We start from the raw sequence: 25,438 nt of genomic DNA on the forward strand, positions 1-25,438 counted from the left end.
CCCTCACTCGGGTTTCCAAAAGTTGTTTGTAAGAAGGGCGTACCTGAAGCCACAGTCGCAGTTGAAGAAGATAGTACTGCCTTCGTCTGCACTACGCAGCTGGACCGCAGAGAAGCGGACCTCCTCTCTTCCACACTTGGGGCATGTCTCCTTGATCGTGGCCTCGGTGCTGATGTTCTTGTCGAGGGCCTGGACGTTCGATTGGAGCTTTTGGCGGAGCTGGGAGGGAAAATCGGAAGGCTTCGTCTGGGTGATGATGGTCTTGGATCCGGTGTCTGTCAAAGTGAAGTGTCAGCTCTCAGTCGCAGAACTGAGCCAGCAATTGGCAGATCAGGTCGAATGCGCCAGCGATCGACGTACCCTTGTTCTCGGCGCCGCAGCAATCGCAGATGAGCTTGTTCTTCTCAGAGCCCATGGACGCAGGTAGCAGGTTGCCGCAGTCGACACAGAAGACGAGGGTTCCAATGGCAGACATGGTGACGGTGATTGTTCGTTGTGGCGGTTGTGCTGGTTGACGTAGTGCTGCTCTTCAATCTCTAAAATCGAATGGATCGGAAGTATCGCGCGGAAAGACCGACAAAATATTTCTGCTGGAAGATTTTCGGATCGTCTTATCGTTATCGGCTTTCTTTCCACTCTTATCGGCTCTTTTATCGGTTGGGGAGAGACAAGACAGGCAGAACCTGGAGCCTGCCAGCTGGTGCCGGATTAACCGACACAAGACAAGACAAGGCAAGGCCACAACCGGAGTGCTGCTCGCCCAGGGGTCTACAGACTTCTGAGGGGGGCGCGGGGGAACTTCGGCCCTCTATTATGCATACATAAAAGGCCCACACAGTACGAGGCCTAGCATATGCTTAGCATATGCTCTACGTAGCCCTGCTTTAGGGGCCCTACCTTAGGGGCCCTGAGGGTACGTATAGGCTTTTTTGAATTTTGCTGTGTAACTTGCATTTCCTTGCATAAGTGTGTGGCGCTTGCACGGCCACAGCCCCCTAGGAAGTCTGTAGACCCCCCTGGGAGGTGTACACCCGCGCCCGCGCCCCAGGGGAAACAGGCAGGAACGGAACAACTGGCCACTGGCTGGGCAAAGCTTGTGCACAGACCACCCAATCGACAAGGGTCTTTCCACGCAAGGCTGTCGCAACCTTCCCACTTTCCCATCCCAATCACGACCTTGACGTCGACGTGATCGCGACTCGACATCTGTCCCGCGGAACCTGCCATTAATCGACGAAAATCACGATGCAACTGCCTATCTTCTGACGAACACCTTTTAATAGACTATTCCTTCCGCCTTCGTAAACGAAAGACCTTTCCCTTCACGTAGATGCGACCACCCTCGAGCGCGCGACTCGCAATCCGACCTTGACGTCCCACCGACTTCGATTTCTTTGACCATTCCGAGAGAACATGTCTGTATGAGAGGATCGACGTCCGAGGACACTCGTCAAAATGGTGAACAGCCAAGGGGTCATGCCTAATGGCCCTCCCAATGGCGGCTACATGCAGCCTCAGACGGAGCAGCGCCCGATGGCGCGACCTTTCACCCTCCCGGAGGCGTTGCCATTCTCGCCACAAACCTCTGTCATCCCGTTTACCTCTGGTATGTTTGGGTTTGATGCTAGGGGCTGCTGGTTTTCTGTGCTCACGCAAATTAGATCTCATCCCGGATCCAACCATTGGTTCCGGCTCGCTTGCAGCGAGTGTATCACATCTCTTCAATAGCCAGGAGTTCGACAACCTCAACAAAGAGGCGACCGGACCGAACCAGAATCACGGGTTGAAACACCTGAAATATGCCGTTGATCATGTGCTCCACGACCTGAAGCCGAACCAACGGACTTACTAGTGAGTGGCTTGCAGTATCAGAGAGAGACGCTTTGTATTAACCACAATGGTCCGTACAGCAAGTTCAAGTCCGTACCGAAGCCGAACCTTAACTCGAATGCGAGCCCAACGGGTGGCTATCAGAGCTTGAGTGCGGGCTTGTCTCCCGTGGCCAAGATGATGTTCGACAGAGCTCCGACTTTCATCAAACCGCCTCCAGGGGCCGCTGGGCTTGCACCTCCGAACGGACAGGCGACGCCTGCTCAACCGTCGCAGCAGCCTCCGTCGACACCAAAGAGCTCTGCATCATATCCGAGACTTTCATCGATGCACCCAGACCCGCATCAAAGGAACAATTTCAAATTTGAGGTCGCGATCCCTTCTAAGAAATTCGATCCGAGCGCCTACGTAGAAGTTCCTGAGCATTCGGCACCACCACAACCCGTTCGCAAGTCGTCAAAAGAGAAGGAAGTCGCGACTCCAGCCCAGGCTCCTTCCGCGCAGCGAACACCCACACCCACACAACCTCAAAAACCTGTGAAGCTCGAGTCGGCCCAGCAAACTCCTCAGCCCGCACCTGCGCAACTTCCTGCCCAACCAGAGCAACCCGCGCAACCCACTCCTTCCCAACCTATCGCCATTCAACCTGCGCCCCCTCAACTAGCTCCTGCGTTGGCACCAAAACAACCCACACCGCCCGGTGCGTCACGAACCCCTGGAGGCGGCGCATTCACAATCGAGCTTCCCCATGCGCCCGGTTTTAACAAGGACGAGTACCTTGAGATGGCTGTTCCGGACTCACCAGATGAGCCGACTGGCTTATCCATGCGCAAACAAGACGGCGCCTACCAAAACCGGCAAGACGAGATCAACACCAATTTGAACCAACGACAACGAGCCGAAGCCGCCCTGCAAGATTTTGAGCGTCTGACCAAGACTGTTTTCGAGGCCATTAGAAGTGTTCTCGGAAGCGAGCCTGGTTATGAGCAGATTGCGACCTTGAACAGCGACAGCGTCCCCATCCTCACGGCTTCGACCCAGCAAAAGCTTCAGACCTCGATTCAGAAGCTCATCGACCTCGGAAGCTACAAAGACGCATCCATCGACGACCTCCAAATGACCCAAAAACTGAGCGAACCAGGGCTGTCGCATGTACTGAATCTCGACTTCAAGGTTGACGAGTCCTGGGGCGAGTCTGAAGTCTCGGGCTTTTTGAACCAGCTGCCAGACATTGAGATGGGGCTCAAGACTGCTCGCACGTGTCTGCGCATCATGTGTGGCGGCAGGGAAGAGAAGCAGATCTACTCCGAAGAAATTATTCAGAAGTCGATCGATGTTTTCAAGAGTGTCGTCGAAGGCATTGTCACTCCTGTAGTTGAGATGCGCGGTTCTGGCTCGACATCTGCCCTTTTCAAGCTGTTGCAACCATACAAGAAGACGATCGGGCCTGTTTTGACAAACTGCCAGAAGCTGTTTGCCCTACTCGCCAAACTCGTCACATGTATTGAGCTTTCCGACACGGCTCTCGGCACCTTGGAGTTCGCCGCCTCAAGCCTCCTTTTCGTCGACAACGCCTACTTGGAGAAGGATTCCGTCGTTGGAGTACAAAAGTTCGATGGCATTCGCCTCGTGGCGATGGAAATGCTTTGCCAGATCTTCCTCGCCAAACCCGATCAGCGCCGTGGCATTTTCGACGACATTCTGACCTCACTGGAGAAACTGCCTGTCGGAAAGCAGAGCGCTCGCCAGTTTCGCCTGTCGAATGGCAGCAGTATTCAACCTGTATCAGCTCTCATCATGCGTCTTGTACAAGCAAGTTCTGGCAAGGTGGAGGAAAAGGGCACGCGCAGCCGGGCGATGATGGACGAAGATGACGAGGATGAGGAGATGCCTCTTGCTGGAAAACCGAATGTGGTAGCTACCGTCAAGTCCGAAGAGTCAGGCGCCTCCCAACACGAGCTTGCCCTCGAGGAACTCAAGGCCGTGACGCTTCCATTGACTGAGGGCGCCACTCACAACGCTAATTACGTCGTCAACTTTATGGTCAACCGCGCTTTGAAGTCGACCAAGTCAGGCGATACCCCTTACCGCAACCTGCTAGATCTGTTCGTCGAGGACTTTACGGAATGTCTCGACTCGCCGGACTGGCCTTCTGCGGAGCTCATCTTGCGTCAGCTAACATTTTACATGATGAAGTTATGGGATGGAGAAAGGACCGCGGCACCCGCCAAGAATATGGCTCTCGAGTTGCTCGGCGTGATGAGCGCTGCCATTTCCAAGCTACGATCGCATGTTCGCCGGACAGCCAACTCAACCGACGGCACCGACTCGAATGAGCTGTCTCGATATCTGTCGGAACTGGCGACATCGGCTTTGGAGCAGAAGTCTCGTATCGAGCATGACATCTCCTGGTCAGGACCCTACCGAGCCACTCTAGAGCATCTTCAACAGCGACGAGGCGACGATCCTCATTTGCAAGGAGCCATCTCATTCATGATTGCAGACTGGGCTTACAGAATCTTTTCCGGATACGACGCGATGCAAGAGACTTACGATTCCCTCGAGCAAGAATTTGGCCGCCTCGCTTTCCGCCTGCGCATGATGATCGAGGACCGCCGATGGCTGTCCAATGAGTACACTTTCAAAGATGTTAGCAACAACCACGCCAAGCTCTCGTACGCCATCATTCTGCTCCGTTCGCCTTTTTGCGAACATTTCCAGGCTATGCTCAACGTGCTCCTGAAAGCCATGGCCAGTGACCAAGCCACTGTCCGAAGCAAGAGTCTCAAGAGTATCAATCAGCTTCTGGAAACCGACCCAGCTATCCTCGACGGAGACTCTGTGGTCGTTCAGCTCATCATCAACTGCTCAAGCGATTCATCCCCACAGGTGCGCGATTCTGCCATTGGCCTCATGGGTAAGTGTATTGCACTGCGCCCCAGATTGGAGGATAAGATGGCGGAGAGAATAATTGAGAGATTCATCGACTCCGGTATTGGTGTGCGCAAGAGAGCCATGAAGCTGGCAAAGGACATCTACCTCCGCAACCAAAGCAGAGAAATTCGTAGTGCCATCGCCAACGGCTTGCTCCACCGTGTACAAGACCCGGATGAGGGAGTACGAGAACTAGCTCGCCAGATGATTGAAGAAGTCTGGTTCGCTCCATTCTATCAGGTCGACGATACAGCGGCGTACAAGACATCACTCACAGACCATGTCGCTCTCATGATCCAGACTGTCAAATCTGGTAACGTGGGCGCCGTCCTGGACAAGGTACTTCAGTCTATCCTCGGTGGCCAGAACAAAGCCAGCTCAGGACCTTTCAGTGTCAGCATGAAGTTGGTTGAGAAGATGTTTGAACTCATCGATAATCTTGACTCGGAGGACCCCACGATCCCTTCAGGAAGAGACGCGCTGCAAGTACTTCAGATTTTTGCCAAGGCCGATGCGAAGCTATTCACTTTTGAGGAAATCCGACTCCTCAAACCTCATCTCGCCAGTTTTAGCGGCACCGATGATCTCACCGTCTTCAAGGCTGTGACTGTCATTTATCGCCAAGTGTTGCCGCAATTGTCCGCCAAGTATGCCGACTTCCTCCGCGAACTACGAGAGCAGCTTCAGAACTCCGTGGGCAGACTGGGCAAAGCCTTGCTTGACGATGTCATCGCCTGTTTGTGGATCATCGCAGAACTCCTGGACAACCGTGACAAGCTGGCTCACTTGGGTGCCTCCAGTCTTCGTGGTGTCGCTAGCATGCGCAACACGGCGATGGACGCCACAAAGCTCCAGAAGTTTGCCAGATACTCGATCATCGTGGGAATGGTCGGCAAACATTGCGACCTAGACTCCGAGATCGCTGTCTTCAAGAAGATCTTTCCCAAATACTCTGGCACTTCGGTCGCGAAACTTATGGTCGACAACCTTTCACCTTGGGCGGACGCTGCACAACCCATGGAGGCAAGGAAGCACGCTCTGGATGCCATTGGTCTCATTTGCCAGGCGCACCCGCGGAACTATGTCTCGCCAAACGTGTACACCAAGTTCCAGCAAGTGTTCGAAGCCAGGCTTCCAGCACTGGAGAGCGCGGTTCTTCGTTCTTTCAAGGAGTTCCTCCTGACTGAAGAGAGGCGATCTGAAGCTGCTAGTGCAGCTGCCGCTGCCGGTCCGGAAGGGGACAAAAAGCGTGAGCTGACAGTCATGGGCGGAACTAGCTTCGACGACGTGGCTAGCGCGACAACTCAGCGTTTCTTAAAGGAGATTACTCGCATCGCCCTCGCATCCCAAGACGAGCACGCCTTCCTGGCTGTGGAGGTGCTGGGCAGCATTAATCGACAGGGTCTTGTGCATCCCAAAGAGACGGGTGTCACCCTCATCACCCTAGAAACCTCATCTGTCCAAAGAATTTCCGAGGTCGCCTTTATGGAGCATCGAGCTCTCCACGAGAAGCACGAGACGGTTATTGAGCGAGAATATGCCAAAGCGATCCAGTCCGCGTACGAGTATCAGCGGGATATTGTCCACGATACCCGTGGCGCCACCGAGAACCCCTTTCAGTCAAAGCTTCATCTTTTGATGGAAGTGCTCAAGGTGAGCAAGTCCAAGAACCGTCAGAAGTTCCTGGAGAAGCTTGTTGGCCAAGTGGATTTCGACCCCTCGAAGTTGGACGTATCCAAGCCGCTGCCGCCCCACGTCGAGTTTGCGCGATTCATCATTGAGAACCTGGCTTTCTTCGACTATGTTACGGTCGGTGAAGTCTTGGTAACCGTTACTACCATGGAGAAGTTCTTCTCATCGACTGGCTCTAGCATGGCTCACGTCATTGAGTCAGAAGTTTTCAACATGCGCATGGACTTGGACCAGCCAGCTGCGCCCCAAGCTGATGGACAGCCCGTTCAGCGACCTCAGCCAACGATAACTTCGAAGCGTTTGCGGCAGCTGACGTCTGGATCTGTTCTTATGCTGTGTCTCTGGGAAGCGAGAACCTACCTCCGACGTCTCTACGGCCTCAAGCGCGAGACGAAAGCCAAGCCTACTGCAAAGGACCTAAGCAAAGCACCAACTAAGGTGCAAGCTGTCACTGGTGACAAGTTCTGGGAGGAGGTCACGGCGCACACAACCGCTTTGGCGTCTCAAGAGCAGACACTGGCCATTGAAAAGTGCAAGGCCTTTGTCGAGCTAATGAACGTCGACAAGGAGTTTAAGGTTGCAGATGAGGATGAGCTTGATGGCGAGGGCGACGGCAGCGCTAGTGACGCCGAAGACGACGGGCCCGCTGCTGACGGCAGAGGCCGGAAGCGCAAGGCTGGCAACGCGGTTGGACGACCCAAGAAGCGCCAGCGCTCTACTTCACGCCCACGTGGACGTGGACGTCCCCGCAAGAATCCGGTTGAAGCTGAGGAAGATGCCGAGGCTGACTTCGACGACATGGATTTCGCGTAAAAGTCGTGACACAGCAGTCGCTTTCGACGGTGTTTTTCAATCGCGGCCAAAACTACTGCAATTATAGAACAAACCAAGGAGGGAAGCACCCTCCGTGTACATGTACATCATCGACATCTTTGCACACACGAAACAACATACATGGCATAATCAGTCCAAGGAGTCTGCATTAAGAAGGGAAAAGACTTTGGAAGTGGTCGAGGCATGTCTTCTTTTTTGCTAATTTGGTCTTGTGTCATCTCAAGGAATAGACTCGAGAAAGACGAAGGAAGAGAGATTTGAGTGTGCAGGACATGGGCAATCGATCAAAAAATCAAGGCGAGGCGTTTTTCATGTTATGAGGGGGCGAATGAGGAATCAGCGTGGGAGGCTTTTGAGATTATGGGATAAAACATCTTGTCTCGCCCTCTGCGCATATGGGGGTTTTTGCTTCTGGAATGATACCTACTCCTTACTGGCCTTTGCAAAGATACTTTGCGAGGAGAAATGCGAGTTATTTGAAATACTTGAAATGCGTCCTTCGAAGACACGCCGTGACTATACAAAAAGCTTGGCTGAAGCCTTAAGTTGCTCCGAACTTAACTGATCCCGCTCCGTACGACGATAATGACGAGAGCAGGATTTTTATGCCGGCGCTTCTTGCTCTTGTGTCCGTCAGCCTCGTCCCTTCTTCAAATAAGACTTCTTCAAATAAGACTTCTTCAAAGAAGAAGTCCAGTCAAACTGCATTTTGCACTCATCTTCCGAACCAACATTGGGAGGCCGCCGTGGTCCCACACTGAGTGCATAATGACCAATGGCGTTGAACAGCTGCGGTAACTAATGCAGGGCAAATAGGTACACTTCCTCGCGGTGTGGTAGCTGGACTCAATTGGCTTGGTTGGAGAGAGATGTGCGGGGGTCGCTGCTGCGAGACGAAACGACTCGATAGCCTTCACGCCGACCTCTTCCCGACACTGCCTCAAAGAGGCGCACGCCTTGGTACCCTACAAGCGGGATACATCTTCTGAAGGCATTGAATCTTTAATCACCACATGCTTCAACAAGTCGATAAGCACCATGGAGGCGGCTGCTGGCATTGTCGGGTTGCTTTCCTTCGCGGGCCAACTTCTCAATGGGCTACTTAAGTTGAACGAGTACATCCAGGACCAGAGAGAGTCCGATATTCGGACAGAGAATGCGACAAGAGAGACGGAACTTATGATCTCGACGATTACAGGGTTGAGGTCGATTCTACAGAGCGTGAAAGACAGCAATAGCATCAGCGATGGCACACCATGGGCTTCGCATGTTGTCACCCTTCACACTCAGCTCGAGCGATGCGGCCAGGATCTCGACGACTGGGTAGATAATCACAAGCCACCTTCGGGGCCTTCTTCGAAACGTCAGAAAGTAAGCGAGGTCTTGCAGAATCGCCGCGTTCGCGCCGTTCGAGCCCTGGAGTCAAAGCTTGTGTCCCACAGGGCCCAGATCAGTCTGAGCATTGGCGCTCTGAACATGTGGGTGTTCTTGTTTATGCTTGACGTGAGGATCTAGGGCTTATGAACGACAGGTCAATTTCTCATCTTGGTCTGGAGAAGTTAGACCGGGTTCAAATCGATGTCCAGAGTCTTACCGAGTCCAACTTGAAGTTCAATGCCGCAACTCAGCATTTTACCAAGAACGTGATTGCCGACTCAAACGCCAGACATCATGAATTGATGGATCACATATCCGCATCATCGGAAGACCAAAGGAACCAGGCCATCATGATCCAAGAAGAGACGTTGAATCACATATCTCGAATGAGCGACAATCTCTCGAGTATCGCCAGTGTCGCCAGCTCTCTTCAGCGGCTCGTCGGATCATCGCCATTACGACGGAGCGTCAGCGGTTCTGAGCACAGTGAAAACCAGTTTTCATCACCGCTAGGAGGCGGGAAGAGAAAGCGACGCTTCTCCTATGTCGAAAGGGAGCACAATGACGCTATACCACACTTCGGATTCCCGCGCGCATCGCCCCAGGGTCACTGGTCATGTGGAGCAATAATAGGAATCGACCAAGCTTTTGCCCGTGTACATAAAAACTTCTCGGTCCGTTGTCTATTCTGCGACAAGCCTTTCCACAAGAACGACTTTCTGTCCTGGGCGCGGCACCTCATGGACCGCCACAACTTTTCTGGATGTGATCAAAGCGTGCTGTATACAACCGTCGAAGAGCTGAAAGACCACTTAGATATTGAGCATTCTGCCTCAAGGGGAGCCCTCGATTGCGAAAGCTTCGACCTGTCGCTTTTTGCTGCGAATGTACCCACCTCGGTCGATAGTCGACATGCGCTTTTGGCTGGAAAGCCAGAGAACGCAGACATTCCAACGACACACGTCTTGCTCAATTCCCAACTGAGAACACTACTGTCCGAAACACCATATCTAGACGATAACCGCTCTGGGTCAGAAAAGGACCATACTTCAAGACCTGTGGCTGGGACAAAGGGCATAAATCGAGCCATGGAAGCACTGGCTAAAGACGTTTTCTCGCCTCATGTCTCCTCACAGAGGCTGCCGAGCATCTTGTACGAAGCCGCCAATCTCGAGCAAGAGTTAATAATCCAATGCAATCGCCCCTTGCCCAGACGGTGGGCCACAGTGCCCAATTGCCTGCTGAAAGCGTCATCTCCAAGCCAACTCCACGCAATGCGCAGCCCCGAGACCAAGGCTGCGTTGAGATCCTCGCTTCACCATTTCTTTTGGCCCGTGAGGCCAGGCCTGGAACTGAAAAGATACTCTCAGACTTGCCACCAGTGTTCAAACGAAGCGAGCACGCACGGCTTGTGTAAGAGACATCAAGAGGAGGCTTTGGGGAGCATGTACCCGCGGAGTACTTGGAACTGGTACTCTCTGGACCATACGCTCAAAGTTTCTGCCATCTTCGTCAGACTGAAGAAGTGGACAACTACAATGGAGCGGATAGATCTATGGATGCTCGATGTTCTGCATAAGTCGGACCATCTTTTGGCCATGTTCCGATGTAGTGCCTTTCGCGAAAGTCCGATAGGCTCATCAGCGGGCTGGGCGCCAAGCAATCCTTCAAGTGGGCATGATCATCAATTCTGGGGTCAGCAGTGGAAATCCGACTTGTTGGGTGCTTTCGACAACAACTTGGTCCCGCATCATTTCCACCTATCAGGGGAGCAATCAGACGGCGCAGTTGATAGTCGAGACGGAGATTTCGAATTCTTCATCCCCTTGCGACTGAAGACGGGACTGGCGGAAGTTGCCAGAGTACTTGGCTGGTGAAAAGGACGAGGACAAGGAAGAGGACAAGGAAGAGGACAAGGACGAGGATGAGGACGCAAAAGACGATAGATTATGCGCATATCACGCGATTTCTAGTGGCAAACATCTTAAGCTAGAGCCCGTCCTCTTCAGGAAATTCAAATTTCGGTGATCAAAAGTCTGTCTCCCGAAGCCAGTCTTCCAGCCTCCCAGTCCAAGGCCAATCAATCGCCCGCCCTCCCTCGGCGTCGACGGTGAAGTTCCCATAGAAGTCACCCACGTTCAATCCTTTCAGTCTCGGCATCTCCTGCTGTACGATAACACCCGCACGCTCCGTCGCCTCAATGTCATCCAACCGAACCTGGCGCCAGAGCCGTTGACCGTCTTCTCCGTCGTACGCGTTGCCACACCACGGGCCCCCGTCGAAGTCAAGGTACAAGTCGGCCGAATGCGGAAGATGAAGTTTCTTGAGTTTGGAAAGGGATGCGAAGGTTCTTGTCATGTTCTGTTTGGAAAAGCGTTAGCCCTATGGTGGGATGATTAAGGGGGAGATTGTGTGCTTACCTGAAGTGCCTCCCCTGGGGGAGCAATATGCCCATGGGTCAAGTGACCAACCCAGAGCTTCTCGAGATTTGGCAGGACTTTCGGAATGACTGAAGATTTGTCAGTGTCATTTGCGAACTTGAATCTCAACCTCGCTGCGGGCTCCCAGGCAACTCACGTTCTGTCATCTCAACCTGTTTATCCCACCAAATACCTCCCAGGTTCAGACTCTTCAGCTCCTGCATCCTACCCAAGCTCTCCAACCACACAAGCGGAAACTCTCTCCAGTCGTCCGGTTTCGAATCATACCAGTCATCCCTCTCAACCTCCAACATCCTCAACCTCGGCGTCGATTCCCGGATCCACGAGGCGTACATATTCGCCTTCAACTCCTCGACAGACCTCATCTCCACCCCCTGCCTGTAAAACTCCTCCCGAAAAGCCGCGTTCTCATCCCACCCCCGAATCGTCCAGTCTAGCCTCCTCAACCCCTCCATCCCGCTCATAACCTCCGCAAACAGCCCCGGCAACTCATCAGGCGGTAGCACCGGCTCTCCGCGGTGCGCAAAGATGTCCACCTTCAGCTCCCGCACCTCCTCCAACGCCCTCGAGCATCCCTTCATCTCAAGAAGGCGGCTGCGCGCGTAGGCCCAGCCGTAGCGATCGATCCCGACGCGGTTGTTGTCGATCTCAAGCCGGTGGAAGAGGTCGCTGGGTATATCGAGCCCGTTGAGCTGCCAATCATGGCCGCATTCTGGGTCGTGGTTGCTCGAGGCTATGACGTGTTTGAGAGGGGTGCAGAAGACGGATTTCGGGTCTTCGAGTTTGGAGAGCTCGTCGGCGTGTGTGGTGAGCCACGGGTGTCGGGTGTCGAGGATGAACTGCGGGATCTTTGCTTTGGGCGTGGTGTCGGCTTTGCGCCAGGGGAGGAGGGGTGTTTGCCATGCTGCTGCGAGGCCTTGGAAGAGGAGGGCGCAGGATAGGATGAGGAAGAGGGTTGATTTGGTTTTCATTGTGATATCTTGGCAGTTAAAGGAGGTTGCCGATGTTATTGAGACCGGGTGAGTTGAATGCCATCTTGACGAAACGTGGAAGTGTATTTAAGCATATTTGCGTCGTCGGACGTGTCCAGTCGAATTGTGGCTTCAGCCCAAAAAACGTCGAATAGACACTGTTCAACGAAGAAAACGTGTTCAATTTTGCGGTAGGTCCTATAAGCTCGGGCGAAGGATTAGTTGGAGTCATCTCATCGCTCGATCATTGGCGTGCCGCAGCACGGGCGCGGGGCCAGGCATCCCAAATCCACATGGAAGCCCGGAATAGAGGACAGATATCACGATAGGAATGAGTCAAAAGTCAAGCATCGAAACATCAACAAGCTTTGCGACAGAATTGGGGAATCAAAAAATCATTAATGCAATGGATATCTTGCTCTCACATACAACCACCAGGCACAGAGGCCACCTTGCCCCAACCAGTACCAATGTTTCCCATTACCACCCCCATCCCAAGAAACCAGGATTTTCTAACATTTGCAATCTTAAACTCAGTATTTCCATCCCAGGAAGAAATCGTATGCCTTAGTATATGTTCCAAAAACTTCCCGAAAGTCTTGCCGGACTTGTGGGCCATGTGCGTCGTAAGGAGTGTCCGGGGGGTATCATAGCCATTCAAACCGTCCATTAAATATGCAAGAAACCCTTCAATGTGTTTACCCGCCCATAAAACATGCTTAATTATTCATTATTCTTTTAAGGAGTGTCGTGAAATTTGTCGTTGTATCATATCTCGCCGTTGTTTTTCTCGTGAAAACGCCATAATGATGATCGGCTCGGGGGCCGAGAGGGAGTGTCGTGAATGATGAAGCAAAATAACTTTTCCCACCTGAATGTATGAATTCTTAAAGAAGTTGAATCAAAGTATGTGATCAGAAGGAGTGGGTGGAAAGATTAGATAAGTAGGAGAGCCACGACCGACGCCAAGATGGCGAAGAAGGTAGAGGTTACGGGCTTTGCGGCGGCAGCCGTGACCGCAGGCGGGCCGGCTGAAGTGGAGCTCGGCTCGGTGACGGTAGATGAGGCACTAGGGGCAGATGATGCAGCTCCACTGGTTTCGGAAGGAGCAGCAGTACTCGACTCCGAGGGGCTTGATGCTGACGGGCTGGAACCAGCTCCGGTTGTCGCGGATCCAGTAGACTCTGCGGCAGATGACACAGAAGAGGCCGTGGAAGCTGAAGTCGAGCTAGTTGCCGACGCACTCCCGGAAGCAGTTGCGCTGGCAGTTGCAGTGGAGGCTGCGCTTGCCTCGGTGGACTCTGCGGTAGACTCTGCAGACGATACGCTCTCAGATGCCGAAGCTGTCCCGGTCGTTGCGGTTGAAAGCGTGGCCGATGGCGCGGTGGATGCGGCCGACGACGAAGACTCGGACGTGGAGGGAGTCGCAGGTGCGGACGAGCTCTCAGGGGTACTAGAGGATGCCGTTGAGACGGAAGTGCTGGTGGCGGAGGCAGTAGTCCCAGGTACCGAAGAAGGACCGCTGGTTGGCGAGGACGTAGGCGTAGGAGTGGACGAGGGAGCCGTAGTGCTCTGGGCAGATGTGGTTGTGGAACTCTCGGTGATAGGCACGGGCGAGAGGCTAGTTGCCTGACTTATCTGAGTTTCGGTGGTGACGGTTGGCGAATTTGTCACAATCGGCTCTCCAGCAGTGGTAGTTGCTGATGTGGGGGACGAGCCGGTACAGTAGTCAAGGTACTGCTGGAACTTGGGTGCGAGGTATTGCTGATTGGTCAACTTGACATCGGGAGCATTTGCCTCAATGCACTGCTGGCAAACACCATAACCGTCCTGGAATGCAGAGGTAGATTCACAAAGGGCGGACGACTTTCCAACACTCTGCGCTTCAGTGTAGGCATCGTTGCAAGGGGAGAAACAGACCGAAGGTACAATCGTGTCATCGCGCTTGCGGAGAATAGCACGACGCTCGTGCGTCTTTCCTGGCTTATGGTGATACTCATAGTCGCTCTTCGCAGTGCTTGTAGGAACAGGTGCGACAGTAGCGGTGGCGGTTGTTGAAGCCGGGGGGAAATGCGTCAGCGAAGTTTGCGAGGCCCAGTTGCCCGTCGTGATGGTGGTCGTCTTGTACTTTCCATGTTTCTTGTAGGTCGTCGTAATGACTTCAAACTCAAAGACATCATACGAGAGACCGAAAGCCTCCGGGTTGAGGTTGAAGTAGCCTTCATTTGGAGGGATGTAACCAGTCTCATTGTTCTTCCAGTCCAAGTCGGACCTCTTGAACTCCGGTGCCTCCACACAGTACTGGGGCTCACAGACATACTCATCGACGGGAGAGTCTGCCCAAAGGTCGCAGCCACCTGGCTTGGGGGGATTGCAGACATAACCAGGTGCACAGCCCCAGGTACGATCTGACTTGGGGTTGAATGCAGCCAAACGGCCGGGCGCTTCAGTCGGAACAGGACACGCCTGGATGTCCGTGTAGGTCACCGTCGTCGTCGTGGGAGGAAGAGTGAGGGTGACTGGAGGCACAGTCACAGTCGAAGTCACCACCGACGTCGGGCCAGGAATCACGCTGGTGAAGGTCGTTCCATCCTCGGTAATCGTGACAGTGGAGGCTGGGGCAGTCTCGGTCAGAGTGGTAATTACGGTCGTACCAGGGAGAGTGGTTGTCTCAGGCGGGATAGTGATAGTCTCGAGGTCCGTTGTAGTGAGAGTCAAGGTAGTGCCCGGAAGGGTGATTGTAGTCAGCTCGCCCGCAATGGCTGAGATGATTGTTGAGCCAGGCAGAGTGATTGTCTCAGGGGGGGAGGTTATGGTGGCACCAGGTCCAGTGACCGTTGCAGTAGCGAAGATTGACGTGGGAACCGTCACGGTTGACGCCGGCAAGGTGATCGTGGTGAGAGAGCCGGAGATGGACGTTGTCACCGTAACTGGGGGTATGGTGATGGTCGAAGCAGGAAGCGTAACAGTTTCGCCAGGGCCTGTGACTGTTGCGGTCGTGGGCACGATGATGGTTGATGCCGGCAAAGTGATTGTCGTGAGGGAGCCCGAGATCGTGGTTGTCACAGTGACCGGCGGCAAAGTGATTGTGTCTGGCGGAGAGGTGACCGTTGCTGTTGCCGTGCGGGTGTTGGTTCGTGTGATGTACGAAACGACTGGAACCTTAGAGATGATGGTGGTAACGTAAGTTTCCACGACAGTAGTGTAAGAAGTCTCCCGGATAGTGCGGTCATTCGTGACAGTAACAGGAACAGTGACAGGGTAGCTGGTTGAGACTGTGATGGTGTTGTAGAAAGTCTTCGACACGTAGATGGTGGTTGAATCGGTGTATCGCTCAGTCTGTCGGTCTGTCACAGTGGCAGTGGCAGTGGCAGTGGCAGTCTGGGTCTGGATTTCGGTGTAAGACGCCGTGATGGTGATTGGCTTCGTGTAAGTCGTCTTGCTAATCCAAGTAGACACACTCCAAGCTGTCGTCGTCGTAGTGTGGTCCAGCGTGATGGTGTAAGGAACGCTTGTAGTGTAGACATACGTTGAGATGATGGTTGTCGGTGTTGTGAAAGTCGTAACAGACGTCACTGTAGCTGTGCGAGTGATAGGCTTCGTGATAGTGGCCGTGTTGGTCACTTCTTTGGTCTTGTCCTTGGTTACAGTCTGGTAGTCAGTTACTTCCTTGGTTTTATCCTTGGTGATAGTCTCGTAGTCCGTGACCTTTTGAGTCTGAGTCTTGGTGAAGTAGTAGTTGCTGGTCAAGACCTCCGTCGTCGTGAAAGTGGTTGTGATGTACTGAGTGACGCTCGACACCACAGTCACCGGAATCTCAGTTGTCACGATGTGTTTGGTGGTGAAGGTTGAAACCGAAGTGTAAACCTTGGTAGCGGTCACCTCCTGAGTCTGTGTGACAACTTGGGTGCGGTCCTTGGTCTCCGTGTACTTTTGGGTTTCGACTTCCGTTTGGACAATAGTCGTGGGATACTTTTGGGTAACTTCAACGGTGGTTGGCACCGGAACAGTCGTATATTCGGTGATGTACTCTGTTTTTGTTGTCGAGGTTACCACCGTCTTGGTCTCGCAGATCTCGTGGTTAGTCCGCTTTCTGCCGTACGTGGGGTACCCGGCTGGTTCTGAAGTGGTCGGCTCAGGTACAGGTTTGCAGCTGAGATCAATTAGTACTAAGATCCACTAGTATAGAGTCTTGATCCTGTAATCTGCACATTATTCATCCGATGCCAGCTCATAGAAGGTTGGGAGCTAAGACAGTGGATGATGGGATTCGGTCGTCTTCCCACTAGCGACTAATGACCCGACCCGTAGACGAATAAGCGTAGAAGATGAGGTTTTCACTTACATGGCAACTGTCGTCGTAACAGGATACGAGGTGACGCTGGTCTTCACTACGGTTGTCGTCTCATAGTCAGTTGTGGTGTAGGACTGGGTGGTGAAGACTGTCTCGGTGCATGTGGTTCTGTATGTTTGTCAGAAACGTCGCCATATGTTCTCTGGTAGAGGCAGATGGACTCACGTGGTTGTAAGAGTGGTAGGCTTCTCCGTGGTGACAGTGGTCTCGATCGTCTTCCAAACGGTCTCCGTAGCTGTCTGCGTCTCTTTCACTTTCTCCGTGACAGTCACAGTTTTCCCCCAAGGGCACTTGGAGCCCCAATGCTCACAATCATCGGTGTTGGTGTTGTAGTCCTCAGTCTTCTTCGAATCAGTGGGTGTTGGCTCTGGCTGGGCAGCGTACGACGGCGCAGGCTCAGCGACCGATTCAGTCTTTGCTGGCCTTGAGGACACCACCTCGACAACGGACTCCGGCGTGGGTGAAGGAGTGTATTCAGCAGAGCTTGCCGCATATTCTGCCGGAGACGAGTCGTTTTGTATGGCGTGTATGCCGTCCTGCGCGGCGGCACTGGCGGCCAAGGTCCCGAGGACCAAGAGTGATCTCAACAACATGATGGCCGAGTAGCTGAGGTGAACGAGAGGCTAGTTCCCAAAGGCGCCCACAGTCAATGGTAGTATGCGATGCGACGATCGACTAACGAGTGTGGGAGGGCGGCCTTTGAAGCTGGAAGGCGCGCTCAGAGGGTGCCAGGTGGAGTTGGGGGCAGGACAAACTCAGGCGAGCTGGGAATGGTACCTGGGGGCTCATATGTATGTACGATGGGATGCAGCGAGGGGAAGGGAGGCTGAGAGCTGAGTTGGCGAGGCAGCCTTACCTGAGCTCAGAAGGAAGAGGGCTCCGTACAATAACAGGAAAAGATTCCCCGCTAGCTTTAGCCAGAGAGAGCAGTCCGTACCCCGTAAGCTAGCTGCGTGGTGTCCGCTGGGCGGGACCTCCGTCCGAGATGGTGTTGACAAAGATGGGTGGCCTATGAGCTGGGCATATAGCAAACCTCTCTCTCCCTCTCTGTCTCTCGCTCGAGTAAATGGGGAGGGCGTTAGCTAATTAAGCCAGCCAGCGAGAGGCCGAGGGCAGGGAAATGATATGACGAAGGAATCCAGCAGCATGGGAGCTAAGCTCTAGACTCCTCGTGTATTGACGTGCCACCACCCTGATGGGGGCGTGCCTCGGACGGCAGTCGGGGTAAATGGAGGCGTGAACTTCTACCATGATGCTTCACTCGAAGATCATTGGCGAATGCAAGATCGGGACAAGAGCAATGGGGCACAAGAGGCGACAAAGCCGGTGGAAGTGGGTATCGGAGGAGGGGCGTGGCCGTGTGGGAATCCACCAGGACCCTGGCCCGGGGCTTGCGAAGATGACGGCAGGGGTGTTGGCTAGAGATGGCAAGCTACTGCCTTGAAAGGCAAGCAGCGCCCGACTCGAAGATGGATGGGTCTCTGTGACAACGGCACACAGGAACGGCTCCGGAGGTGTGGTCGCCAAGATCAATAAAATGTGATGGCGACGACATGAACACTTGGGTACGCGTCCCGGAGGAGCAGCGCCTCGATACGGCAGTGTTGAAGGCTTGAGATGTCGACAGCGAAGTGCGAAGTTACTTGCAGAGTATCAGGCTGGCATCATAGCTGCTCCAAACTCCCACCCAAGAGAATCTACCTAGCTGCGATATGCGGCACGAGGAACCAACGCGGGTTGTGGGTGATCGCCAGGGTTGGGCTGGAACTGTAGCAAATTGGGACCAAGTAGAGGTCCGCAGTGAAAGAGGCGAAAACGAAGAAGAGAAAAACGAGAAAATGAATCATCAAATCGTTTAGAGTGAGGCAGCAGAGATCACGGCGTGGTGGGTGGTGAGCAAGACGACTCGCGACTCGCTCTGGTTCCCGCCCTGAAGCCTGGCCACATGGATGAGGTCGGGCGGCGTGGGGCGGCATCGGCCGGCCGTTGTCGTTGTCGTCGTGCCTGGGTTGGGGGCGGGTGGCATTGACAAGGGCCAAGACCGAAGAGCTTCCTGCACGCCCAGGGGACTTTTGGCGTGGGCCACGGACATGACTGGTCTGCCCTGGTCCCACTCGCGCAAGACTCGTCCATCACGCTGCAAGCCAGGGTTAACTGCACATGTATGCCTGTGCTGTTGGATCGGTCTAGGTCGGAACGGGCAGAACGAGGTGGATATGATAAGTAACGTAACAAGTAACTCTTCAATGAAGAGGTGTTGGACCGACAAGAATTCTGGGGCCTAGACGTGTCGGGAAAGCAGCAGGGTGGTAGACATGCGGGATGCGAAGCGCCTGCGACGGTTGAGGTCCGGCGTGGGAAACAAGATTGAAGATCATCGACCCAGGGACGCAGACGATATTGCTTCCAGATTGCCAGGCACGCTGGAAAACTTGTTGGTCAAGGTGCCAGAACGTGGCAAAAATCGAATTAACAAGAGACACGAACCCGAGCAGTTGTGCGACTGGCATGGCTCGACGGCAGCGTCCGACTGTCCCTTGCGGAAGATCAATTACCGGGCACAAAGGAAACAGGCTGCCATCGAGTCATCCAAGATGCTAGTATCCGGTCGATTGCAGCGGGAAGAGGGGCTGTGAGGCAATCCAAGTAGCACAGCATGAGCCCAGAGGTGCCACTTGTGCGCACTGCGAGGCGATTTGAGAGAAGATTTGGTGACAGAATTGTGTCTCAGGGAGATTTCGTGTGATGGGGTCGTATTGATGCAATCATCGGCGATGCGGTGCAAGCAGCGAGGAGAATCCGGGGCAAGTTGGCCATGCGCCTGGCGATGTTGTGCCGTCTTGCTGTCTTGGACGTAGCCGTGAATCATGACTCGATCTCGACCACTGCTTTGGACCTCTTGGAGGCAAGGCTGGTGACAGTGTAAGCATAACTCGGTCTCCGTCATATGCAATGAGGCCAAAGTAAGGTCTCAATATTGAACATGGCATGATGCATAGCCGGATTCGTGGCCATTCTGCAAGTGCTGATTGCTCGACCCATTGAACAGAGCCATGACATAGCCGTACATGGAAGTTTCTTCGTGAGATCCTTGTCGTAAATTGGATTCAATTGCAACGAGGGTGGTTGGGATGGTCAGGCTGAGGGAAGGGCGGCCAGGTGAGAAAATGCGTGAAGGAGAAGAAGTCAGCAGAGAAGGATGAGATGGCCAGGAACAGGGGACAAAAACACACTCACAATAGATGTGAGCTAATCCGAATCAAGCTTAGCATCTCAGCATGGGATTTTCGCTCCTGCCCTATGAGAAGGACCGCTCAGAGCGGGCTTTCTTCTTTTGGCCCTGTTCGCTGATCTAATACTGGGGACGGAAAGAGGGGTAATGGGTGAAAGTGGGTCGCTTCCGTCCGTGCCTGCTCGTCTTCCAACCCGGACTTCCCATTGGTGCAAACGACGATTACCTCATCAAGCTAGACTGGGAAGAGCCTAGCTTCCCGGCCGCCGTTTCTCGCACTCTATTCTCCCGTCCCTTCTTCCCGCCTTCGTCTCTCCATCCACCATCAATCAATGTTTCGCTTCCTCGGCGAGGACCGACTTCGAGGCTGGCCGCCACCTCCGCACCCGATGACCCCATCTAGATGAGAAAGCCATCGGGTCTTTTCCAAGTTTCGCTCGGTCTGTGGCATGACTGCCCGCCTGTGGCAGGCTGGCTGCTATGCTCATCAACACGATTCATATTGCGGCATCGCCGCCAGAGTCTGGTGGTCGTCTTACGGTTCACCGACTCTTAGTATTGTCCAGGATACGTCTTACTCGACCCATCCTACAGGGCTGACGCCGTCATCCTACCACACTTTATTTTAGTGAGCTTCTGGCTCTGCCTGTTCCTGACCTAGAAGGCTGGAGACTCGATGCTGGAGCTCGCCCGAGCTCCCTGGTCCCGATCCTGGTCGCAATCCACTGCTCCAACTGTGCTGGTCCCATCCAGGCCTTGCAGCTCTGCTTGGCGGCTCGTCTATTGACTGACTTGCAGATACCTTTCCCTTGTTTCGACCACTGCCACCACACCACCATGTATGCATGCTGATGCCGGGTCCGCTGCGCCCAAGAAGCTCATGAGAGGCACAGGCAGCAGCCATCTGCGTCCCGCCGGCAAAGAAGACTTTTGCTTCCTTCAGGCTCATGACCCCGAACCATGCCACTGCCGTTGGTGCGCTGTCTCGCCTGTCGCGCAAGTCTGGGTCGCCTCAAGTCTCGGACAACTTGCCGCGAGGAGTAAAGACGAGCACTGGTGCTGACCAGATGATGTGCTAGAGAAGTCAAAACTACAGCCAGGCAAGCAACCACACATCATGGAGGAAATTCCAATTCTTCTCATGCGGCAAACTTCCGAGGAAACTTTCACCCCATTTAGCCGACCGGGTAGCATGTTTGTCTGCCACGGCAACCAACTCTTTGCTCTTGATTCCTTAAGTTGGTGTGGCTGGTTCGTCCAAACAAGTGTTGACAGAAGCCAGCTGTGTTTGTGCTTACGGTCGTCCCTGTCGGGGATGCGGTATCGCTGCCGTATTTCCGCACACTGAGCACTGCCTGCCTGTGCCACACCTGTTGTTACTTCTATGTTGGTGCTGCGCAATTCTTTGCTCTACTCGAAGTCTACACGAGGCAATTACACAGCGCAAGCAGTGGGAGCGATCGGCAAGCAAGACACTTCTCGCCTGGTGAGAGAGACTTCTAGCCAGACACAGGATACCTATTCCAAGGCGAATTGCACTTTCCTTCCTTAGGATCAAGCTTAATGGCCATGGAGTTCACTGATTAGCCCACAGCATGGTGAGGCTGAAGTCGCCATGTTTCTGCGATCGGCACCAGAACCAGTCGTTCTGCTCTGGCATGCCGACCCTCATCCCTCATAACCCACCAATCATCACGAGAGCTACTTCCACACTCAAGAAAGTCGGTACGAGCTTCTTGTCCTCGTGAATGGCCCCATCCGAGAGTCCGCCGAGCCCGACCACCTGCCTTGTCTAGGGCCCGGAGACTTGCATAAGCACATCGCATCCTCTACTACCCTCCATCTTCTCGGTTGCCTCCTCCAGTCGTGCTTCACCCAGTGGGTCCAGCCTTACACACACACTCTGAGTTGGGCAGTCGGACTGACTTTCTTTGTGGCAATAATCTTATCATTGTCTCTGCCGGCTCGTTGGTCCCTCTCGTCGTTTCCCGTCGCCACCGTACCGATCCGTTCTCTCGGGCATCTGGTGAAGGCGACACTGCGGGGTTCAGTCGATCTCGAACGTGTTCTCGAGCCCTCCGTTTTCATCTCCCGGCCAGTTCTCTTTGAGAATCAGATTACCAATAACCGAAGTAACTTTTCTAAAGTTTTCTCCCAATCACAGGCACAAGCCGGCCCAGTCAGCCGCAAGAGCCTCTCTGCAAAGCCTGACCCATCTTTCTTTACCTGGGAACTCCTAACCGCACTCGAGCCATCATCCGCTGCTCTGCTTACGCTGACCTCCCTCGCTCTGCTTCTTTCTCGCAAGGCCCCTTGCCGCTCGCTGTTAGTAGTGCGGTGCTATCCCACCCCAAATAAGCACCCCGAGCAGCCGCCATGCACTGAGACAGCGACGGCCTGCGTGAATTCTTGCATTACGCCTCAAAAGTCGAACAACTCAGGCTCAACGCTGTGGAAATGATGGCTTTTACGCGCTCCGTATTGTTCGCGGCCTTGATCGGCCTCACGGCTGGTCAGTATGAAGGATGGGAGCCCGGACAACTGAGTGCAAGCATGTGCTACTGGGAAGCACCTAGAGGTACGGAGCACCTGTGTCTTTTGATGCAGATACTGACGACACCAAGCTGCCGTTATTCGCGACACGCTCTGGATTGATGGCGGAGACTTGGCCTGGACGCAGCAGCTGCCAAATGAAAATCAGGTTTCTTCATTGAGTGAGTCTCGTTGCGTTTCCATCAGGATTGATACCGACTGACCTGCGCAGACAACCCGTTCGGGCTTATGCTTTCGTTCAACTTCAGCAACCCATTCGATCTAGACACTAACCTCACTAAACTGATTCAAACTACATCAAAGGCGCCCGGTGGATCCGGCCCCGTCGGTAGTTACTCCCCTAACAGGATTGATGGGGCTCTTCTCCATAACGATGCAGAGTTCTACCTGTATGGGGGTAATCTTCAGAGAAGAACAGATGCTTCAGAGGCGCCAGACGATTCCAAGGTTGTTCTATGGCGTCTCTACGACTATGGCCCAGAGAAGCCGCTGTTCAGGAACGGCAGCGACCAGCAGACCTTTCCCGACGGCGTCTCGCCGTTGGTGACCTACGGAGCAGGAGTCAGCGCTCCATCCGAAAACAAGGCGTGGTACATCGGCGGCATGCGTTCACCTGTCTGGGGTGAAATCTACCGGACCACCAGCAACAAGTCCAACGTCGCCAACACGACGTCAAGCTCTCTCATCACCCTCGACATGTCAACACAGCTATCCGAGACGTTCTCCAATAAAACTTTGGAAGATTTCAAGCCAAGGGCAAATCCATCAGCAGTTTGGGTTCCCGTTGGAAAGCAAGGTATTCTGGTCGTTGTAGGAGGGGTCACGTATCCCGAATTTGCGAGCGGCGGCCTCGCAAAATCTACGAACCCAGACCGCAGCGCAAGTTCTACGTCGCTTTCAGGATTTAACATTTATGCTGACAGCCGATACAGGCGGAAGAAAGTCCCGAATTCACACAAAAGATTGATATTTACGACATTGCTGCGGACAAGTGGTATCAACAAGAGACTACAGGCGGACCTGGCGCTGTCACCCGAGGATGCGCCGTCCTCGCCACGGCAGCCGATCGCTCCAGCTTCAACTTGTACTACTATGGCGGCTACCCTGGCATTAGCCTCAGTGAGGGCTTCAGCGACGCCGTGTGGGTTCTGTCCATGCCGTCGTTTCAGTGGATCAAGCTTGATGATGGCAACGAGCTCCACGCCCGCGCCGGCCACCAATGCGTGATGCCCTACCCGGACCAGATGTTGGTCATCGGGGGATACCCACAAACATCAGGTGCTGGTAACAGACCCTGCCTCCAAAACTTCTTCCATGTCTTCAACGTCTCGAGCGGAAAGTGGCAGGATAGTTACAGTCCCAGCAAGTGGTCCAACTACACTGTTCCTACAGACGTCCAGAGCAAGATCGGCGGTAATGCGCAGGGCTCGGCAACAGCCACGACCCCGGTACCGTCAGGCTGGGCTGATCCGAGTCTCTCAGCTGTCTTCGCCGCCGAGTACACCACAAAGATCAACACATGGTATCCCTACACCGAGGCGAAAGAAACCGACCGTCCGATCGTTGACGACCCAGGCAATGGTAACAACAGCGGCGGCGGTGGCGGCACTCCGAAATGGGTCGCACCCGTTCTAGGAGTTGTCTTAGGTCTAGTCTTTATCACTGGCATCTTGGTCGGCTTCTGCCTTTGGCGCCGTCGCAAGGTCCTCAGGCAGGGCAATGGGACTGCGACCGCCACCGACGACAACGGATCACGCATCATCTCCTGGATTAGAGGCCAGCCCAGTGAGCCGGTCAAGGCTCCGACTGTTACGACCGAAGAGACCCCGTCTACTCTGGATATGGCAGAGGTCCGCACACCGCCTCCTGCCCCTGCAGCTTCTCCGGCGCCGGTTGTGGCCCACGAGATGGCCGATGACCACATTGCCGAACTTCCTGGTAAGACACTTTCATCGACGTCGGAATAACAGACTGCTAACTAGCCTCAGATACCTCCCCACGCGCAGAGCTTCATGGCGTAGGCCTCACCCCAGTCGAAATCATCAACAAACACACCCACTTCGGCACGGGCAACGGCTCCAACCCCGGCACAACACACCAGTCATCCTACTACGCCTCCGTATCCAGCAACGAGAACGCGTCCTCCCTCTCGCGGTCTTCAGGAGTTCTGGGTTTCCAGACCCGGGCCCAGTCTCCCGAACCTAGTCCGCCTTCCCCGCCTGTCACCCACTCCACCCCAGCCGGTCGCCACGACTCCGATGTCTCGGGTCTCAGCGACAACGAGACCCGGCACCTGAGGCACATCAGCCAGGCGACGGTCAGCTCGGCATCATCTGGCGGCGAGCAAGAGGTTTCCGGCGCGCAGCAGGGTGCTCGTGGAGTCCCCGCGACGGTACCGGAGACGCCTACACCTGGTATTCCTGAGACACCGACACCGGGACACCCGAGCCCTCTTAGTCCGCCAACAGGGGCTTCCGATGGCGAGGATTACATCTCGGCGAGGATATTGCCAGTCAGCCCCGCTGGAACGGGCACGCTAAGGAGGAGTATGTTCCATGAGAGTGAGGATGATCTTGGGTCTAAGAAGTAAAGAATCCGAGGATATTCTGGTGGCAATTTGCAAATTAGATATGATGTTTAGATATTCCGTAATTTATTTCCTAATTCCAATCTTTTTGGGTTATTAACGTTCCAGTCTCATCGCTGCATGTGTCGAATAGGTTCTCTCTCGTGAGGTAAGTACTTGAAGCTGGGTTGTCGTACAATCCCGACCTTAGTCCCTAGTGTTGAAGTAGAATTGGTTCTCTTTTCCTCTCTTAACCTCCCGAGCACAATGCTCTCGACGAGCTTCTCTCCATGTAAATAAGCAAATAGACGCCAAACTGCAGCACCGCAACCCCTACCATCAAATAGTCAAGGCACACCGGCACTACTTCCCAGGGGCAGACGTAAAGGTGCGTGAAGGGCGCCTCCCAAAACGGCAAGAAGATTCCGATGGTGCCCAACAAACACGCAACTATAAGAGCGACAACAGTTGCGCGTCGAAGTGCGTGGCTTTGCGCCCAGAGCTCCGTCTGCTCCAGCTCCATGCCCAACAGAAGAACGAGGGCCGCCTAGATTGGTTGATACACAAAGAACCATGTCATCATCTTGATAAACGCCCGGAATACGACATAGTCGTTGAAGGCGTAGACCATTAGCAGGAAGTTGAATCCGACGA

General features: G+C 54.0%; 6 protein-coding genes across 6 annotated transcripts; 3 read left to right on the forward strand and 3 right to left on the reverse strand.

Moving 5' to 3' along the window:
• Nucleotides 1-3: 3 nt before the first annotated feature.
• Nucleotides 4-475, reverse strand: RPA12 (DNA-directed RNA polymerase I subunit RPA12; the record flags this gene model as incomplete). The annotated part of the gene is made up of 2 exons (XM_037323501.1): nt 4-275; nt 361-475. 2 exons carry the CDS (start codon nt 473-475, stop codon nt 4-6), a joined length of 387 nt encoding a protein of 128 aa, XP_037177530.1.
• Nucleotides 476-1,455: 980 nt separating this feature from the next.
• rad9-1 (Protein rad9) lies at nt 1,456-7,269 on the forward strand (the record flags this gene model as incomplete). The annotated part of the gene is made up of 3 exons (XM_037323502.1): nt 1,456-1,606; nt 1,662-1,851; nt 1,911-7,269. The coding sequence occupies 3 exons, from the start codon at nt 1,456-1,458 to the stop codon at nt 7,267-7,269; spliced, it is 5,700 nt and encodes a 1,899-aa protein (XP_037177533.1).
• A 1,059-nt stretch (nt 7,270-8,328) lies between these two features.
• CGCA056_v008255 (uncharacterized protein) lies at nt 8,329-8,805 on the forward strand (the record flags this gene model as incomplete). The annotated part of the gene is made up of 1 exon (XM_037323503.1): nt 8,329-8,805. One exon carries the CDS (start codon nt 8,329-8,331, stop codon nt 8,803-8,805), a length of 477 nt encoding a protein of 158 aa, XP_037177534.1.
• Nucleotides 8,806-10,695: 1,890 nt separating this feature from the next.
• On the reverse strand, nt 10,696-12,079 carry CGCA056_v008256 (uncharacterized protein; the record flags this gene model as incomplete). The annotated part of the gene is made up of 3 exons (XM_037323504.1): nt 10,696-11,028; nt 11,088-11,176; nt 11,245-12,079. The coding sequence occupies 3 exons, from the start codon at nt 12,077-12,079 to the stop codon at nt 10,696-10,698; spliced, it is 1,257 nt and encodes a 418-aa protein (XP_037178631.1).
• Nucleotides 12,080-13,015: 936 nt separating this feature from the next.
• CGCA056_v008257 (Agglutinin-like protein) lies at nt 13,016-17,026 on the reverse strand (the record flags this gene model as incomplete). The annotated part of the gene is made up of 3 exons (XM_037323505.1): nt 13,016-16,232; nt 16,425-16,541; nt 16,599-17,026. 3 exons carry the CDS (start codon nt 17,024-17,026, stop codon nt 13,016-13,018), a joined length of 3,762 nt encoding a protein of 1,253 aa, XP_037177532.1.
• Nucleotides 17,027-22,125: 5,099 nt separating this feature from the next.
• CGCA056_v008258 (Kelch repeat-containing protein) lies at nt 22,126-24,808 on the forward strand (the record flags this gene model as incomplete). Its single annotated transcript, XM_037323506.1, has 5 exons — nt 22,126-22,243; nt 22,290-22,379; nt 22,430-23,028; nt 23,151-24,156; nt 24,207-24,808. The coding sequence occupies 5 exons, from the start codon at nt 22,126-22,128 to the stop codon at nt 24,806-24,808; spliced, it is 2,415 nt and encodes an 804-aa protein (XP_037177527.1).
• Between the last annotated feature and the right edge of the window lie 630 nt (nt 24,809-25,438).

This window comes from Colletotrichum aenigma (genome assembly GCF_013390185.1).
Source record: "Colletotrichum aenigma strain Cg56 chromosome Unknown KSG_Cg56_contig05, whole genome shotgun sequence".
Classification (NCBI taxonomy): domain Eukaryota; kingdom Fungi; phylum Ascomycota; class Sordariomycetes; order Glomerellales; family Glomerellaceae; genus Colletotrichum; species Colletotrichum aenigma.